At 43.0% G+C, this 20,142-nt stretch overlaps 1 protein-coding gene across 3 annotated transcripts in view; it reads left to right on the top strand.

Moving 5' to 3' along the window:
- Positions 1–20,142, top strand: part of ACTN1 (actinin alpha 1) — a 141,020-nt gene that overhangs the window by 75,444 nt on the left and 45,434 nt on the right. For all 3 annotated transcript variants that reach the window (XM_065404027.1, XM_065404029.1, XM_065404030.1), the window contains exons 4-6: positions 15,442–15,528; positions 16,306–16,393; positions 19,040–19,118. In XM_065404027.1, the coding sequence (XP_065260099.1) occupies positions 15,442–15,528; positions 16,306–16,393; positions 19,040–19,118 (254 nt within the window). The remainder of the gene's footprint in view (positions 1–15,441; positions 15,529–16,305; positions 16,394–19,039; positions 19,119–20,142) is intronic.

The following is a 20,142-nucleotide window of genomic DNA, read 5'->3' on the forward strand; positions in this document are numbered from 1 at the left end:
CTGCTATATGAAGTAATGCCCTCTGGTTTAATTCATAAGGCGAGAAGCCAGACTCCTGGGTACATTGCCCAAGACCCTGCAACAAACCTGTTGCAGAACTGGGAAAGTTATTTAGCCCAAATGTCCAGTCATGTGGATGCTCAGTTTGAGTTGTCAAAAGCATGTTTGTTCTCCACCCCCAGAAGTGCTGAGCACCAGCAGCTCCCTCAAAAAGCTGATACAGTATATTAGAAATGGGAAAGGTTCAGAAAAGGGCAACAAAAATGATGAAGGGCATGGAACAGCTTCCGTATGAGGAGAGATTTAAAAAGATTGGGACTATTCATCTTGGAAAAGAGATGACTAAGGTAGGGGAGTATGATAGAGGTCTATAAAATCATGAATGGTGTGGAGAAAGAGAATAAGGAAGTGTTATTTACTCCTTCACATAATACAAGAACCTGGGGTCACCCAATGAAATGAATAGGCAGCAGGTTTAAAACAAACAAGAAAAAAATATTTCTCTACACAACACACATTCAACCTGTGGAACTCAATGCCAGGAGATGTTGTGAAGGCCAAAACTGTAACTGGAGTCAAAAAAGAGAAGTTCATTGAGGATAGGTCCATCAGTGGCTATTAGCCAAGATGATCAGGGATGCTACCCCATGCTCTAGGCTAGGTATCCCTAGGCCTCTGACTGACAGATGCTGGGACTGGATTGCAAGGGATTGGTCACTGGCCCTGTTCTGTTCGTTCCCTCTGAACCACCTGGCATTGGCCACTGTCAGAAGACAGGATACTGGGCTAGATGGACCGTTGGTCTGACCCAGTCTGGCTGTTCCTATGTTCTTAGCTCCAAAAATTGGGTCTTAGAGGTCAAAAACTGAGAGGCCAAAAATGGAGGCACCCAAAACAAGAATATATTTTTGAAAACTGTGGCCTTAGTCTGTCTTAGTTTTTAGCAATCTGTAAAAATGGGTATAATGTCAACCTCCTGCACTTCAAGGGAGTTTTTGTTCTTATGGCACCCGTCTTCCAAGGATTCTGCAGTACATGTTATTAACCAGTGACCCCTTCAGGTCTCAGTTGAGGATGTGTGCTCTGATTACTGCAAAACTAAACAACTTGTCTACTGATCTGGATTCCAACTCCATGACATGGTTGTCCATCCTCACCAGTCCTGTATTTAGATTCCATCTAGGCACTTATATTGCCACTGTTACTGTAGTATTTGAGCATATCCAAAGCATTTATGGATTTATCCTCACACACCTAGGTGAGGTTATCGAGGTTTATTATCCCCATTTACCAGATGAGACTATATTATTTGGCTATAGTTCCCAAAGGAAGCATGTGATAGAGCCAGGAATTAAACCCAGTATTGGAGCCCAGGATGAGCTCCCCCTTGTGGACTGTCACCAGGCTGCTGTTTTGGACCCAAACCTTGGATCCCATGTGTTTTAAGCTTACTGACTCTGAGCAACACCCAGATGCTGTCTGAGAGTCTGGCCTTTCAGGCACGTTCCTGGAGTACAGACTCCAATGTGAGTACCCCTTCTTGGGATGTGGACTCAGCAGCGTTAGCCCCAAGATCAGGGTGGACCCCCCCACCCAAGTCTCACTAGTAGAGCTCTCATACCCTCTCCAGAACACCATCTGCAGAGGTGTACTCTACTTTACAGTTTCACTCTTTGGGGACTTTGTGACAGTTAAAGCAAGTAACACAGAGACTTTGCAAAGGCACCTCTAAGCCCACACACTTTGCTCATAGACATGACACAGAGATGTACAGATCTATGGAAGAATAAGAAACACACGCACTCAAGTTCCGCCCTCAGTTTCCTCCCGAGAGTCCTTTGGGTATTAGTGTCTCTCAAAGGGAATCCAGGATCCTTCTGCACCCCCGCCACTCCTCCTGCCAGGTCTTCTCTTCTGGTCTCTCCTTGTTAGTGAGAGTGATTCCTTTTAATAGTAGATTCTAACACCTTGTCTCTTCCCTGGGGTTTTTCCATTCTCTGATCAGACCTCTGAGCTGCAGCTGCCAGCAAGTTGAGTCATCAGCAAATGAAGAGTCTTTGGCCAGTAGTCTCCATTGTTCTGTTAAGGCAAGGTTAATCAATTACTGATGGTCTTTAATGACACTTGAATTCAGGGACAGATGCTTAGATGTGTCACCCCCCCCCCTTAACACAACAGGGATGATGTAATCTAATGTGACCATCTTTAGTGGAAGACGTATAAGAAAATAGAGTTCATAAAATCATACAGAAATTCATAAGTTCATATAGGCAGTTTCCCAAAACTGTCCCACCCAGATCTCCTCAATTGCCTCCTCCTTTGGCTTGGCCACAATTCATCCTTTCTTTTTAGTCGGGCCACTTCCTTCATCTCTTATTTCTTTGAAATATATCTGCATCCTCCCTTTCTGGTTGGCAGCTAGGTAGCCTTTGTTCCATTTTGTTTGCTTTACCAATAGGGTGAGAATTACAGCTGGCCGAATTACTGCCCCAACCAATATCTGGCTACTGATGCCATCAAGGGAATGGCCTTGCTTATGATAATCAAAAGAGCTGTTCCTGCTGATACTCTGAAGAAATGTGGTGCAGATTAAAACTATCTGGTACAAGACTGTGGAAACCCTGTGATTGTCGGAGCCTCTCCTCAGGTGAAGCAGGTGCAGAAAACAAAGCTCAATTCAAAACTAGTGTGGGACTAGCTGGTGTACTAATTTTAAATTCTTCCTTGGTCTATATGTGCCCGTGTCTGAATCTGTGGGGAGGCTGGGACTAAGGTAGCAGGGGGTGCTGAAAGTTGGGACTGAGGATTGGCTGATCTCTATTCAGAAAGCTGGTACATGTTCTTTAACGACAGCACAAGCTATAACCAAGCCTAAGTGATCACGGCATAAGCATGAAGTTGTATTTCAGCTAGGCCTCACTAATATAACTATTTATAGTGGTGGGGGAGCACCGCTATACTTAGGGTTGCATCCTGAGATCTGTTTAAAAGTTGACCTAAGACCTCTAAAATTGACATGCTTCGTTAGATTTCTTTGAATGTTTGTGTGCCTTAGGAGGATGCAGAATAGGATTAGTGACCCAAATTTGGAATCGTTTGAGCCAGGGATTCTGGAGATACAAGCCCCTCCCCCCAGTAGCTATTTTTAAAAAAGTTTATAGGTATGTATTTTTGCACAGGGCTAGTGATCAAACTATTGACAAGCTATGGGTCAAAATGGTCTCAAACTGTTGGTGTTTTACCCAAGGTAGTACATGGCTCTCTCAAAATCTTTGGGTGACCCGAATTGAGAGTGTTATTTCAGATAATGCCCATTTTTACAGTGTGCATGTGCCAAAACCGAAAAATGGCTAGAGGGTTTCAATTCCTGCCAATATATATGCTTACTCTTGTAAGTGCTGTAAAATCTGAAAAGTAACTCTTACTGCTTTGAAATTTGGTGTGCCTCATGGGGGCATGGGCTTATTGTTAGTGATCCAAATTTGGGGTAATTTGACCAATGGGTTCCTAAGTTACAGGCTGGGTGCCCCCACCTCCCCGCTCCCCCAAAAAGGTTTCCTTGTGCTACCTTGTACTCTTAAACTGAAAGGCACTAATTACTGGATGAATCACAGACCTCTTGATGGCTGTGAACTCACCCTTCATTTAATATATCTAAGGATAAGTTAATCAGACCCCCACCTAAAATAAAAGGAATTGTAGACGCAACCTGACATCAGTTACAGTTTTGTGAGTCATGGTGGCAGTTTTGTATTGGGGGAATGTAATCAAAGTGTTGGGGAAAAAATAGACACATGCAAGATTCCTGGGAGGAACGGGATATTGGGGACTGAAGAGTGGGGGAATAGGGGGAGAAGAGCATTTGATTGAATGGTCAGCAGCATGATTTGGGAGGTGTTCTGAAGACGGCACAAGGTCAATGGGAGAATTACGGCGTAGGTAGTTCCTTCACTGAAGTGCCGCTGCAGCATTTTAAGTGTAGACAAGCCCTGTGTTAATGCCGAGTTAAGGTTGCTTGGTGGTAGGTCGTCCCCTTGCAGAACGCTGAGTTGAGTAACACTCAAACTTCTGAAAATCAAGAAAAGCAGAGTTAAGGCTTGCTGACTGCACCCGGAGTGAATCCAAATAATTCCCATTGGCTACTGCCAGCTCCAGGGGAACACAGGGACAGTGGTGTGGGCAACCTTTTCTTTTTTGTCCTTTACTAATGTTAGCTGGAATCCTGTGGGTGAGAGTGAATGGGCTCTAAAAGGAGGTGAAGAGCTTGTACATTTCAGCAGCTGTAGAGGGGTGTGTGTGTGTGTGTGTGTTGGTTAACAGAGCATGTTAAGGCATTGCTGAAAGAGGATAGAGTTAAGGTTGAATGGGCTGCCTTAACTGTGCCTATCCTGGTTTTCAGAAATTTGAGTTTTGCTGAACTCAGCATTCTGCACGGGGAGACCAAGCAACCTGAAAAGTACAGTAAAGTAGGTTTTTGCCATTGAATATGTGGTGAGGCTTAGCCCAAACCACTGCAGTTCATAGGCGCCAACTTCCCCTCTGCCCTGTGGGTGCTTGACCCCTCCCCGCCCCTGCCCTGCCTCTTCCCACCCATGCACCGTCCTCGCCCCGCCCCCATTCCATCCTCTTCCCTCAAGTCCCTGCCCCACCTCTTCTCCGCTGCCTCCCCGCTCCCTCTCTGAAAGTCCTAAGCGCTGCCAAACAGCTGTTAGGTGGCGGGGGGAGGAGGGGAGGAAGCACTGGGAGGGAGTGGGAGGAGCGGGAACCTGGCGCGCTGGGGGGGGAGGGGGGGAAGAAGGAGGTGAGGAGAAGGGAGCTTGGCTGCCGGTGGGTGCAGAGCACCCACTAAATTTTCCCCGTGGGTGCTCCAGCCACAGAGTCAGCGCCTATGCTGCAATTCATGGAGTAAGAAGATGTAGGTGGTCTAGGTGCTAAGTGAAATGCATATACATCAGCATTAAAAAAGGGCCTCTGCCTTTAATGTCCTTGGTGTGACAGTAACTCTGCCCACTGAAGGGATTATGAGCTTTTCTGGTGCATGTATTTTAATAGCCTAAATTAAGACTTCAAAAAGTCATCACATCAGCAAACTAGAAAATAAAAACCAATGAGGCAGTCAAAATGCTACTAACACAGTTCAGGGAAAACAAGCTATAAACCCCTCAGACAGGTGGGACTGAGCTAGGAAATTATCTGAGTAACTTACTATAAAAGGGGGAAAAACTTTGGCCAGGCAAGTGCATTTCTTACCCTAAAACAGTCCTCCCCACCCCCCCATATCTCAGAGTAAGGCTGCTGTGTGGCATCCAAAGGACCTGATACCCAGGGGCGGGCGGGCGGTCTCTCTCTCTCTCTCTCTCTCTCTCTCTCTCTCTCTCTCTGTGTGTGTGTGTGTGTGTGTGTGTGTGTGTGTGTGTGTGTGTGTGTGTGTATATATATATATATATATATATATATATATATATATATATATATATATATTATAACAACAGTAGTTTGTTATTGCCCATATCTGTGTCTAGACCTATTTATTAAATTAGACAGACAATTGTTTCCCACCCCCTTCCAAAAAAGCAAGCCTAGAAAAATATCCATGGGGAACTGTCAGGCATGGGCGACTGGTGAAAATATTCTTTGGCGAACGCTGAGCCCCACACTGATTCCTAGCCTGGTGCTCTATGTGGGGGAGGGAGCAAGCATTGAGAGTGAGCCCACCCCACACTGATTCCTGGCCCCACATGGTGGGGAGGAGGGGGCACAGGTTTAGAGATTGAGCCCACCCCGTACTTATTTCCAGCCCTGTGCAGAGGTGAAGTCCTGGGGGTGGGAATCAGCAGGGGGAGGGGGAGGGGGAGGGGTGTGTCAGTCTTGGTTTTATCAGACACAAGGCCAATGGTAATATTTTCCATGCTATTTTTCTTACATTCTAACAAATATTCTCTGGTATTTACAAGCCAAACGTAGCATTGTGCTGGTGCAAGTGAACCAGAAAGTGGAATTGACTTCTTTATAAACAATAATAGAGCTGGCTGTGTTTCCTTGTCCAAGCTGAATTAAATGCATTGTAAGCAAACAGAATAACCAGTGAAACCTAACCACAGCTTTTACAACTATCTTCAACTATTAACCTCAAGCATCACTATTAACCTTTAAAAATGATTTAATTGGAGGCCGTCTGATCGGGTCATTTGCAGTACAAGACAGCTGTAAAAATCTGGGTCAAGGGTGTTGTAGCCAGGGGTGGCTTCCAAATGATTCTCTATCTGACACTAAAAATCTCATTCTGCAGAGGTCTTTCTTTGATGTAATGGAGTCCACATTGGGTATGATATCAGGATTCAGGCAAGCTCAACAGGGCCAACATTAACTCCTCACTACTTGCATTACTGTACTTGCATCTCCAGTGTAGACAGAAAACAATCCATTTCTTAAACATGTGAGGCTTGATTCTTCTTTTGCTTAACCCAGTGTAACTCTGGCTTCAGTGGAGTTGCTCCTGATTTACCTCCATGTAAGAGAGATGCAAATCAAGCTCAAGGAGCGCAACAATATAAAAGGGGCCATCTGAACAAGATGTCCACTTAAATCCTGGACAGCGCAGACATGCAGAAGACAGACAGCAGAGTAAGGGTTTGGGTCAGTTCATGAGCAAGGGAAAGAGAAAGCGAGGAGACGTCTGCATTTCAGCATTTACAAAACAAGGTTATCTTTATGTCCACCTCCTGCCCTCCGCAACTGGGGAACTGGGAGAGCAGGTGAAAGGACTGTGTGGCATGCATACCCAAATTGCTGATGCCCAGTGACCTGTCCTAAGTATTGATCTGTCCCAGTCCATCAGTAGTAGTGTGCCTCCTTTAGACCTCTGCTTGGAGGCTGTTCTATATTTTATTTGTGGCCAGTTAAGATAAATAAAACATGGGCGTGACCTCAGGGCTCATTGCCTTTAATGTGCCTCATTTTGATCAATGCTGGCATGTTGATGGACACTCGTCAGCAGAGTGGTGTCTATTTAACTTCCTAATTATATCATCTCCTATCCTGCCAATTATCCAGATAGTGGCAAACTGCTTTTCCAGTGACTGTGCTCTACTGGTGACACACATAAATGGCCAGGAGAGAAAATTAATTCTTTTGACCCTGCTTCTTACCACTGAGGTTAGGAGAGGAGAAGAGACCATGGTACCTAGAACATTATCCAGAGGGTTATGCATATGAAAAGGGTGATGGCATTTCAAACTCCAGATCTCCAGAGCAAGCCAGTCTTATTCCTGAAGAGCAAATATTTGTCAGCCCCTTAATTGGCTGCCAAACAAATGGATGGAGGTGCTGTAATTTTTGCATATCTTGTTAAGAGTGCATGTTGTAATAATGGGAGTCAGATGGAAGCGCATTTACTGGTGCAAAACATTTCCTGCCATTAGCAGCAAAACCTCATCTGTTTTAATCTCACATTCAATATGGGGATAGATCAGTTTAAGTCACATTAATAACATGCACTTGTGGTTGCGGTTTAGAACAGCCGCTTGGTGTTACTAGCGGAAGCGCGCAAAGAATTTTTGTAGAGCTCACACCTCAGAGCGTTACAAAGCATAATCGGGCAATTGGTTCCACAGCAGGAGGCACTCTCTGATCTGATCATGAGCCCTATAATGTCACATAGAAACTGCTCTCAAACTGTTCAGTGTTAGCTGGGCTGATGGGGAGCAAACATCCAGAGTCTTTAATTAAACAAGTGTGAGGTTGCTCTAATTGGTTACATTTAACTCCTTTGTAACTTCTGTGGTGTCAGTTTCTCATCTGATGAAATGGTTTTTAGCCCACGCAAGCTTATGCCCAAATAAATGTTTTAGTCTCTATGGTGCCACAAGGACTCCTCGTTGTTTTTTCTCTTTGTAGTGTGGAACCAGCAACTCCCTGCTGCACTGTGAGCTTTGCTCCCCTATATTAGAAGCAGCGATAGTCCAAGGGCCCCACATGAATCCTATAGTGGAATGAACTTGCAGTGCACCTTGGGCAATAGGAACACAGCTGTAGGAGAGTGAATGGGCTAGGGTCAGATAGCTTCATTGGAGTAGGTGTGACCACTGACTTCTTTCAGCAAGCTGGCAAAACTTGTACCCAAGGTGCTGGAGGATGTACTTGGGCTCTAGAAGGGAAGGGTGCCTGCCTGCCCGCTCTTTACTCAGAGCAGCAATTATGTAAATTGTATCAGAAAGTCTTTAAAATGGTGATATTAATTACACTGGTCTACAATTTTTGAGAAGTCGTCTGCTTCAGAGATAAAATGTGCTATTTATTATGTATTTTGATGTGCTGAATTCAAATATGACAATTAAAACAACTGATTGGCTACTGTTTCTAAGATATTTAAGTTTTTACATTTTATGTCTATGTATATTGTGTAGATAGTAGAGTTTTAATCATAAATTGTAAACCTAGGCCTTTTCATGTGTTTATGGTTGCTTTACATGATAATATTTCACCTGTCCTGTTTATGTAACACTTTAAAAATCAGCAAAAGGGTTATATAAATAAAATTTATTATGAAACAAAAGGCAAAAAACTATTCTGTACATAGTTTAGTCCTATTCAGTGTCTACTCGGCGCTTCTTGGCTTGTCTCTTGTATTCATTAAATGGAGCATCTCTTGTCACTGTCCAGCAATAGTCTGCAAGCATTGATGGGCTCCATTTGCCCTGATAGCGTTTCTCCATTGTTGCAATGTCCTGGTGAAATCGCTCGCCGTGCTCGTCGCTCACTGCTCCGCAGTTCGGTGGAAAAAAATCTAGATGAGAGTGCAAAAAATGTATCTTTAGTGACACGTTGCAACCAAGGCTTTTGTATGCCTTGAGGAGGTTTTCCACCAACAACCTGTAGTTGTCTGCCTTGTTGTTTCCGAGAAAATTTATTGCCACTAACTGGAAGGCTTTCCATGCCGTCTTTTCCTTGCCACGCAGTGGATGGTCAAATGCATCATCTCGAAGAAGTTCACGAATCTGAGGACCAACAAAGACACCTTCCTTTATCTTAGCTTCACTTAACCTTGGAAATTTTCCATGGAGGTACTTGAAAGCTGCTTGTGTTTTGTCAATGGCCTTGACAAAGTTCTTCATCAGACCCAGCTTGATGTGTAAGGGTGGTAACAAAATCTTCCTTGATTCAACAAGTGGTGGATGCTGAACGCTTTTCCTCCCAGGCTCCAATGACTGTCGGAGTGGCCAATCTTTCTTGATGTAGTGGGAATCTCTTGCACGACTATCCCATTCGCAGAGAAAACAGCAGTACTTTGTGTATCCAGTCTGCAGACCAAGCAAGAGAGCAACAACCTTCAAATCGCCACAAAGCTGTCACTGATGTTGGTCATAGTTTATGCACCTCAAAAGTTGTTTCATGTTGTCATAGGTTTCCTTCATATGGACTGCATGACCAACTGGAATTGATGGCAAAACATTGCCATTATGCAGTAAAACAGCTTTAAGACTCGTCTTCGATGAATCAATGAACAGTCTCCACTCATCTGGATTGTGAACGATGTTGAGGGCTGCCATCACACCATCGATGTTGTTGCAGGCTACAAGATCACCTTCCATGAAGAAGAATGGGACAAGATCCTTTTGACGGTCATGGAACATGGAAACCCTAACATCACGTGCCAGGAGATTCCACTGCTGTAGTCTGGAGCCCAACAGCTCTGCCTTACTCTTGGGTAGTTCCAAATCCCTGACAAGGTCATTCAGTTCACCTTGTGTTATGAGGTGTGGTTCAGAGGAGGAGGATGGGAGAAAATGTGGGTCCTGTGACGTTGATGGTTCAGGACCAGAAGTTTCATCCTCTTCCTCTTCCTCGTCTGACTCAAGTGAGAATGATTCTGGTGCATCAGGAACCGGCAGTCCTCCTCCGTGGGGTACTGGGCGTATAGCTGATGGAATGTTTGGATAATGCACAGTCCACTTTTTCTTTTTTGACACACCTTTCCCAACTGGAGGCACCATGCAGAAGTAACAATTGCTGGTATGATCTGTTGGCTCTCTCCAAATCATTGGCACTGCAAAAGGCATAGATTTCCTTTTCCTGTTCAACCACTGGCGAAGGTTTGTTGCACAAGTGTTGCAGCATATGTGTGGGGCCCACCTCTAGTCCTGATCTCCAATTTTGCAGCCAAAATAAAGGTGATAGGCTTTCTTAACCATAGTGGTTATACTGCGCTTTTGTGATGCAAAAGTCACTTCACCACAAACATAGCAGAAGTTATCTGCACTCTTCACACAAGTACGAGGCATCTCTGCTCACTTTGGCTAAACAGAAATGTGTCCCTTTGCAAAATCAAACACTGACAAATAAGAGAGCACGACACTGTATGATTTCTAGAGCTGATATAGGGCAATTTGTTCAGCAGAGTGATGTAAGCTTCGTTATGATTGCATCATCCATGACTTCTAGGAATAACATGATGCAATTCATATAATGTATGACGCAATACCAGCTTCAGATTGCATCATTCATTGTTTTGCCTAAAAAGCAAGTACTGTCCAAACCCAGTCATAGATTTATTCATAGATCCAGTCAAAGATGTATTTTAGTCATTTCTGGTTTAAATTGAGATCCCTTCCCTTTATAACTCACTTATCCTCCGCCATTCCCAAGTCAAGGGTCGTATATACTGACCCAATAGCATATCTTGAAAACTAGAGCCAATCAACAATTTTAAGCATCATTTTCGTTCTCAGTGACCCAGAATTAGTAAAGTTTGACTACATTTATTTCAGAAGCATTTTAGCTGTAGAGCAGTGTTACCTTCCTCAGGTTGTTGGTTGATTTTGTTAGTGTTTGTAAAGCACTTTTAGGATTAAAAGATGCCATAAATTGAACTGGAGTCAACTAAAATAAAAAGCTAGCAGTAGTTTCAGGGCTTAAACCTTCCCTTGTGTCCTCCTGCCAACTCCTGTGATCTTTACAATCTTAGTTAGTTTTTTTCCAAATGTTTCTCTCCTCTTGCTTTGGAAAAACCCACAGAAAATGCTGTCAGATGTACCAGATAAACAAACTGAACACAATAGTGCTATTTTCCTTTATTCTTTCTGAACTGCAGGCATCTCAGGTTGTAGACATCATTTGTAACAAAAGTACAAAAATACTCAAAGGGAAGTGTGGTTTTTTTTCTGTAAATTGACTGTGTTCTGGAGCTCTTCAAAATACTAATATCATAGGACTGGAAAAACTTGCTGTAAACTATTTCGTATCATATTTTTGATTCTTTCCTCAAACTGTGGTATGTAATCTATCACTTAAATAAGCTTCTTTACTAGATGACTGGAGAATAGCTAATGTGATGCCAGAGGTGATCCGGGCAATTACAAGCCAATAAGCCTAACTTCAGTATCAGGTAAATTGGTTGAAACTATAGTAAAGAACAGAATTATCAGATACACAAACAAACAAACCATGCCCCACCAATCTATTAAAATTCTTTTTAGGGGGTCAACAAACATGAGGAGAAGGGGGTATTGTGTACTTGGACTTTCAGAAAGTCTTTGAGAAGGTCCCTCACCAAAGGCTCTTAAGCAAATTAAGCAGTCATGGTATAAGGGTTGTGAGTTCAATTCTTGAGGGGGCCATTTAGGGGGATCTGGGGCAAAATCAGTACTTGGTCCTGCTAGTGAAGGCAGGGGGCTGGACTCAATGACCTTTCAGGGTCCCTTCCAGTTCTATGAGATAAGTATATCTCCATATATTTATTTATTTATTTAATTAAAAAATTTAATAAGAGGGAAGGTCCTCTCATGGATCAGTAACTGGATAAAAGACAGGAAACAAAGGGTAGGAATCAATGGTCTGTTTTCAGAACCGAGAGAGATAAATAGTGGTGTCCCCAAGGAATCTGTACTGGGACCAGTGCTGTTCAACATATTCATAAACGATCTGAAAAAAGGGAGTAAATAGTGAGCTGGCAAAGTTTGAAGATGATACAAAATTAATATATAAGATAGATAGTTAAGTCCCAAGCTGACTGCAAAGAGTTACAAAGGGATCTCACAAAACTGGGATGAATATCAGATGAAATTCAGTGCTGATAATTGCAAAGTAATGCACATTGGAAAACATAATCCCAACTGTACATACAAAATGATGGAGTCTAATTTAGCTGTTACCACTCAAGAAAAAGATTGTGGAGTCATTGTGGATAGTTCTCTGAAAACATCGTCTCAATGTGCAGCGGCAGTCAGAAAAGCTAATAGAATATTAGGAATCATTAAGACAGAAAATATCATAATGCCTCTATATAAATCCATAGTAAGCCCACACTTGGAATACTGCATGTAGTTCTGGTCACCACTTCTTAAAAAAGATATATTAGAAATGGAGACACAGAAGGGCAACAAAAATGAAAAAGAGTATAGAACAACTTCCATATGAGGAGAGATGAATAAGCCCAGTCTTTTTAATCTTGGAAAAGAGATGACCGGGGGGGTGGAGGGAGGATGATAGAGGTCTATAAAATCATGACTGGTGTGGAGAAAGTGAATAAGGAAGTGTTATTTACTCCTTCATATAACACAAGAACCAGGGGTCACCCAATGAAATTAATACAAACAAAAGGAAGTACTTCTTCACACAACGGACAGTCAACTTGTGGAATTCATTGCCAGGGGATGTTGTGAAGGCCAAAAGTATAACTGGGTTCAAAAAAGAATTCGATAAGTTCATGGAGGATAGTTCCATCAATGGCTATTAGCCAAGATGGTCAGGGATGCTACCCCCATGTTCTGGGTGTCCCTAGGCCTTTGACTGCCAGATGCTGGGACTGGATGACAGGATGGATTACTTATGACTGCCCTTTTCTATTCATGCCCTTTGAAGCATTTGCCATTGGCCACTGTCAGAAGACAGGATACTGGGCTAGTTGGACCATTGATCTGACCCAGTATGGCTATTCTTGTGTTCCTCCTTTCCCCCCAGAAAAAACAACCAACTAATTAAAACAATCCCACAGGAATTTAATTTGCAAGGAAATCTAGCAACAGGCAAACTTGCTTGTGGAAACTGGTCAGGAGTGTGAATACAACACATGGTCATGCTCTTTTGTGCTATAACAAAAAGTTCTATGCATATTTTTCTTGGGCAGTGAGAGTCTGCTACTACAAAGATTCCATTCCAGATTGGGATAGTAAAAGTACCATAGTCCATTAGTATATTGTGAGTGGGGAGACGTGTGGGAAAGAAGGGTGGAGGAGAATGTAACAGCATATCTGTTTTAGGATTTGTCGAAAATTGGGAAATCTCTACCAGTACAAACCCTTATAGAGACATGCTTCATGTTGCAAAACCGGGACTGCATCAAGGAGGCTTACCCTTGTACTTTACAAGGGATTGTCATAACAGCAACATTGCCAACCTCATGCGTTCAAAAGTCACAAGATTGGCTTGAAATCATGAGCTTTCCAAAATAATAGATTTGGAGTTCTCTTTATTTGCCTTCTGGTTTTGGAACCTTTAGAGATCATACTTTCCAACTTTTAGCTGAAACCACAAGGGCTTACTTTTTTTTTTTCTCTTTCTTTAAAATGAAAGCCAAGATTCCCATTCAATCCCATGACTCCAGTAGCTGGCTATGAGAAAAAAGCCAAGTATTGTGGGTCTCACTATAAAATCAAGAGATTTAGCAGCTGCAACCAATGCAAGCCTCGCTTGCACCAGTGTGAGGCAGCTACACAAGGGGTTTGCACAGGGGCAAAAACTAACTCTGCCAGCTGTTTTGTTAGCACTCTAGTAGCTTAGGCCCAAAACAACAGGTTTATCTAACCCCTTTCTTTAGAAGTCTTAAATTAGAAAGACCTTTCTAGTCATTTTAAAGTTGATTGTCTCTCAAACATTTCCCATGCAATGCAGGAAATAGCAGTAGAATAAAAAAGAGAAACTGACTAGTTTAGTTTCACTGTCCAAAAATAGTTGGTGACATACATTATATGTGATTCTTTCAATTTTGTAATCTCTAGTACTAGTGACAGAGGCTAGGTATCCTAAAGTGGCTTTTTGAAAACGTTGACAATGTTTTCCTCTTAAACTGTATGGAATCTTTTTACCTGTCAAGGGTCAGAGCATTAGAAACCGCTATTTGGTACGTCATTTGTATTATTTGGCACTAATCCACAAGCAATTTGCAAACCCTTTCTGAACCGGCTGCTACTCTCCAGAACTTATATCACAAATTCTAAACTTGTTATGTCTCACGCATGCATGGGGTCTGTTTCTAAAGCCCATGAGTTGTCGATCAGTTGTTGATTTGCATTGCAAAAGGGTCCAGTGAGCAATAAAGTACAATCTGTTTCACGTGTGCTTGAGTGGAGGATAACATGTGCCTTTTGCTGCATCTTTAGCTGAGATGTATGCGCTGTGATGGTGACATGCTGTTGATGCTTTTTGGCAATTATATATCTGAAAGTAGCCCTACATGGATGCAGTCTGAAGACCTGCACTTACCCAGGAACCAGCCATGTTTCATTTGTAATCTTGGTGGGTATTTGTCCACACCACAACACTAGCTCTTAGGGTTTAGTTACACAGGAAAGATTCACCAGTTACATAGGTATAATTATACTGATATTTTAAACTGCAGTAGTTCTATCAGGTGTATAACTCCCCTGCGTGGCCACTCTTGTTCTGGGATATGAGTAACTTTTAAGATAAACTTCTTCAGTTGAGCTTAAACAGATTCTAAAGGCTTGTCTACTCTAGAGCCCTGGCCAGTATAGCTATGCTAGCAAAGTCCCTTAGTGGAGATGCAATGTATATGTTGGCCAAAAGAGTTCTGCTAGCTTTCAGCTCCTCAAATGACATTAGCTGTGCTGACAAAGGCGCTTTCCTGTCGACGTAGTTGTATTTACGCTGTGGCTTTTGCTGACATAGCTATGTCAGCAAGGGGGATTTTTGGACCAGGCTCCAAGTCAACATAGCTGTGCTGGCTAAACTTTGTAGCATAGACCAAGCTCTAAATGACATAAGCGAAACCAGAAAAAGGCATTCTTATACTGAAATAAGAGTGTCCACTTGGGAAGTTACACCAGTATAGCTATAGCCGTTTGAATGCACTCCTTACCAGATACCGATATAACTTTCCCATGTAGATAGGCCGTTATACTGTCAGCCTCTACTTAAAGGCTCAGTAGAAGGATTGAGAGATATCAAAAGAGCTGTGCAGAGCTCACACATAATATACCAGTGGGTGCTGCAGGTCAAGATTGTGGTGCATTGGCACAGCTGTAGAGGTTGGGGTGGGCAAGCTTGTGGAGAGCCTGCCGGGCAGTATAAATTTAACTTGGGAAACGTTCATCAGATGGAAGTCCAGCTGTCAGATCCTTCAAAGATAAAGCTCCCCGTGTTTCCTTGGTCAGGCTTCCACTGCTGTTTGCGCACACGACATAATGATTTTGTTTTTTCCTGCAGAAATTGTGGATGGAAATGTTAAAATGACCCTTGGAATGATCTGGACCATCATCCTTCGCTTTGCCATTCAGGATATCTCTGTGGAAGGTAAATCTCAGAGCCTCCATCTGCTGTTCAAGAACAAGTGCAGGTGGCTTTGGTTGGGGGGCAGGTAGCTGTGTTCCTTGCCACAAAGGAGATCCCGTTTCAGGGGTAACTGAATCAGCAGAGGACATATCCTGGATGACCCAATGGGGCCTGAGATCCAAGCTGCCCTGAACTCTGACCACCCTTGATGGCCAGTTCATGGCTTGATATGGATATTCTGGGAGGAGTCTTCATATCCTGCTCCTTGGAGTGTATTTGAAAGGAGTGGGGAAGGAAAGGGGCAAAGGTGAAACCTGGCAATGTGCAGTGGGTCTTGGACTCTAGGACATTTCCTGCTGGCTGATCTATGGTGTTGGATGGAAATGTCGACCCAGACTAGGCAGCTAACTCCAAAATGCCATGTAGACCTACCCTGAGAGAAATAATGGTAACAAATCAGAAACCTACATAAGGGATGCATCCCTAGAAGAAGGAAGTTAAATGAGAATCATAGAATATCAGGGTTGGAAGGGACCTCAGGAGGTCATCTAGTCCAACCCCCTGCTCAAAGCAGGACCAATTCCCAACTAAATCATCCCAGCCAGGGCTTTGTCAAGCCTGACCTTAAAAACCTCTAAGGAAGGAGATTCCACCACCTCCCAGAGCGCCTCACTGCTGTTTCTAACAAAGACACTGGGTCAGAATGAATTGGAAATACTGTTCTACAGCCTATGCAAGGGATCAGAAAATTCCAGGAAAAAATAGGTTAATCCGTGTGTGTCTTTGCTTTCTCTCTAGAGACATCTGCTAAGGAAGGGCTTTTGTTATGGTGTCAGAGGAAGACAGCTCCCTACAAAAATGTGAACATCCAGAATTTCCATATCAGGTAACTTTATTTATTTAAAAAAAAATTGTTTATAGTATTTGGCTTTCTGATCCTCGTATGTTCATAGGGCTCTTAACACTATTCAGCATCTGGCATAAATATCAAGGAAATTCTGAGACTAGTTCTGATATTATGTAGGTGAAAAGTAGCATCTACTGACTTGCCCGGTGTCCCACAGCAAATCAGTGGCAAAACCCACAACAGGACCCAGTTTCTCTGCTTCCCAGTCCCTTTCTCCAACCAAAAATGCTGCCTTTGTCAAATACTTTGGAGTGTTAGGCCCACTGAAGACACTGTCGGTGTTTGTAGACTGATTAAGAAATGGTACTTCCCCTGAGTGAAGCTACAAAAAGTTTTAGGATAAATTTCCTAAGGTCGTGTCTATATTAGGGTACGTCTATACTTACCCGCTGGTTCGGCGGCAAGCAATCGATCTTCTGGGATCGATTTATCGCGTCTTGTCTAGACGCAATAAATCGATCCCGGAAGTGCTCGCCGTCGACGCCGGTAATCCTACTCCGCGAGAGGAGTAGGCAGAGTCGACGGGGGAGCCTGCCTGCCGCGTGTGGACCCGCGGTAAGTACCTTTAAGTTCGAACTAAGATACTTCGACTTCAGCTACGTTATTCACGTAGCTGAAGTTGCGTATCTTAGTTCGAACTGGGGGCTTAGTGTGGACCAGCCCTTAGAAACTTGTATCTGTATAGTAATGTTGGTTAGGGAGGTGATTTTTTTATTTTGTTTGTTTCTTAAATAACATTTCTGTACTGGCAAAAGCACTCGCGTAGGCGAAGTTATACTGGTATAAGAGAGATTTTGCCGTTACTGCTCACTTTGCTTGGGGGGGCCTGTTTAAGCTATACCAGCAAAAGCACTTTTTTGCTGGTATAAGCTGAGTCTATATTAGGAGGGTTTCCCGGCAGAGCTACTCCAGCAAACCTTTTCTAGTGTAGACGTGGTCTAAGTTTGGGATCTGTTAAGCTATGCAAGTATCACCATGGAAGGAGGAGGGAGGAACCCTGCTAGTGGGGGTGGTGGTATAAAGTTAGGTTAAACAAATCCTTACAAAAAGCATAACTGTGTGGAATGATCCTGTCATAGTTGAACTGGGGAGGAGGAGAAATTGACTAGGATTGCCAGTGTTGTTTGTTTTTGTTTTTTTCCCTTTTCCTTCACCTTTTGAGTTCTACTAAATAAAAGCCCATCCCTCTCCAAAGGCAAAATATAGGTAATCTTTTGTATTAATCTGACATTACACCGATCAGGGTGGATTGATTTAAATCCTCAAGTGGGAAGCCTTAATTTAAATAATCAGTGTTAATTAACTTTTCCATTTGTACTTCAGTTTTGTTTTGTTTTTAAAGAAAGATGAATTCTCATAGGTTGATATAACTATTAAAATGTTTTGATTTACAACTAAACCGAGCCTTCACACTAGATTGGGTACATCTTTTTGCTACGTAGTAGGGTACACTGTTGGTATACATTTATTTAAGCAATTATACAACTTAGATATTTTCAGATTCATATTAATTGTACATTGTTAGCATGTTAGAAAATGGTGAATGATGGGAGGAGTTATAAGAATATACATAATTTTGAGAACTGAGCCAATCAGAGCTCAGGAAGGGAGAAGCTACAAAATAGGAGTATGAGACCACCCAGGGGGGCTCAGTGAGTGATCCTGATGAGGTAGATGATAGTGTCTCCTGGAGTCAGAGGCTGGGTCCCAATGCCTATGATGACTTTGCCAGTCTCTGACACCCAGTAGCGCAGCCCCAGGGCCCCCACAGGATCAAGGATTAATATAGTACATGAGCTATTGTGCCATATTTACAAAGCTTGACCTCAAAAGTTGGATGTTTTCCCCCTGGATTCTTTCCTTGTATAGAAAAGCAGCCTTTACCGAAAGCTTTTGATAGAGGCTCATGGATTCAGCATATTTATTTTTTATTTAAATGTTTCAAGAGATTATAATAAATTTAGACCTTAACATATTTTTGTATTAAATTGAGATTCATTTTAAACGGGTTTATTTTTAAAAGATTTTTTTTATAATTTAAATAATAGAATATAAACCCCATTTTTATCCACCCTGCTATTGGTCTATTTTTTGTCCTCCCTTCTCCCACCATCTTTGGATTCTGTGCCGAGGATCCGGGGGGGGGGGCGGGGGCGGGAGAGGGGGGTGCAGAGATGAGGGAGGGCAAACATAGTGCTGATCATAGCCAATAGCGATTGCTCCCCCTCATTCTTGATCTGTCCTCTCCTAGAAGATCTTTGGTTTGCATATGAAGATGTTTTTCATCCCTAAGCTCTGCGTCTGCCCTTGAGTGCCTGGGCACTATTTAACAATGAAAGTTCTGTGGTGAGTGAGAATTAGCATTAGGGAGGCGGCAGCACTAACAACCTGGTCCTACACCAAGTCAGTGGGGTTTTTGGCCATTGACTTCAGTGAGAGCAGGATGGGGGTCTAAAGCAGAGGAGAGCCTTGTCCCCAGTTGAGTACTTACAGAAGTTGCTATAAGCGAATGAGCCCCAAAGTAAAGATCTAGGCTCCCAGAGTCTTGCCCCCATCTGTCATGCCCCTCCATGTGTCTTCCTGACTGAACACTGCTAATTGTGCTGTCTTCCGTCTCTTTCGCAGCTGGAAGGATGGCCTTGGCTTCTGTGCTTTGATTCACAGACATCGCCCAGAGCTCATCGACTATGGGAAGCTGCGAAAGGTACTAGCTTAATTTGATTTAAGTTAAGGATCAGATACCCTGGGTTTGTTGAAATTAAGAGGGACTTGAATTAGCTTGACAAACCAGGAGGAAAACTTCAACTTGCAACTGAAGCTGAAAATATCTTGCCTAAGGGAGGAAAGAGGGGAGAGATCAATAAATTCAGCCTCGCTGAAAAAAGCTTTATGAATTGCCTACCTGCCATTCCCTGTTTTCACAATGACTTATTGGCAGATAAGAGGTGGCTGTGGTCTGTAGGAAGTATGGATCACGTTTGCCCAGGTCCAATGTAGCAAAATTTGTTAACTCAGTTATGCCAATTCTTTTATGCTAGCCTTGTGTGCAAATTACATGAACTAGCCAGTCAAGTCAATGTTAGGTTTGGAGCAAAAAGGATGGGGCAGGTTACCTGGCTATGAGGTACCTTTTCACAGAACTAGAGTGAGACAGGCATATATGCATTCTTTGCTATCTCTTGAAGCCTTGTAATGCGCTGCCTCCTTAGTGGTAAGTCATCTCTACTGTAGTGTTGGGCTCTTCCTAGCACTTGGATTGGCGCATTCAGCAACTGAAAAGTGTTTATAGGAAAGTTTGATTCTACTTTGAAAAACAATTCTATGAAAATGGGATCTTCCTGCTCAAAAGATCAGCTCCCTGGTGTATTGGAGGCAGATCGGATGACTTGGTGCCTAAAGAGTGTTTATTGTTTTATATACCTGTTAGCTCTCCTGAGCCAGCACAGTATGAAAGCGTGAGCTGGATTCTATTCCTGCTTCTGCATTGTCAACAGAACAGTCTACTACACCTCTACCCAATATAATGCGACCCGTTATAACATGAATTCGGATATAACGCGGTAAAGTAGCGCTCTGGGGGGGCGGGGCTGCGCGCTCCGGCGGATCAAAGCAAGTTCAATATAACGCGGTTTCACCTATAACGCGGTAAGATTTTTTGGCTCTCGAGGACAGCGTTCTATCTGGGTAGAGGTGTAGTTCCAGTTACTTACACCTGTGCCAACTCATTG

Source organism: Emys orbicularis, chromosome 4 (assembly GCF_028017835.1).
Source record: "Emys orbicularis isolate rEmyOrb1 chromosome 4, rEmyOrb1.hap1, whole genome shotgun sequence".
NCBI lineage: Eukaryota > Metazoa > Chordata > Testudines > Emydidae > Emys > Emys orbicularis.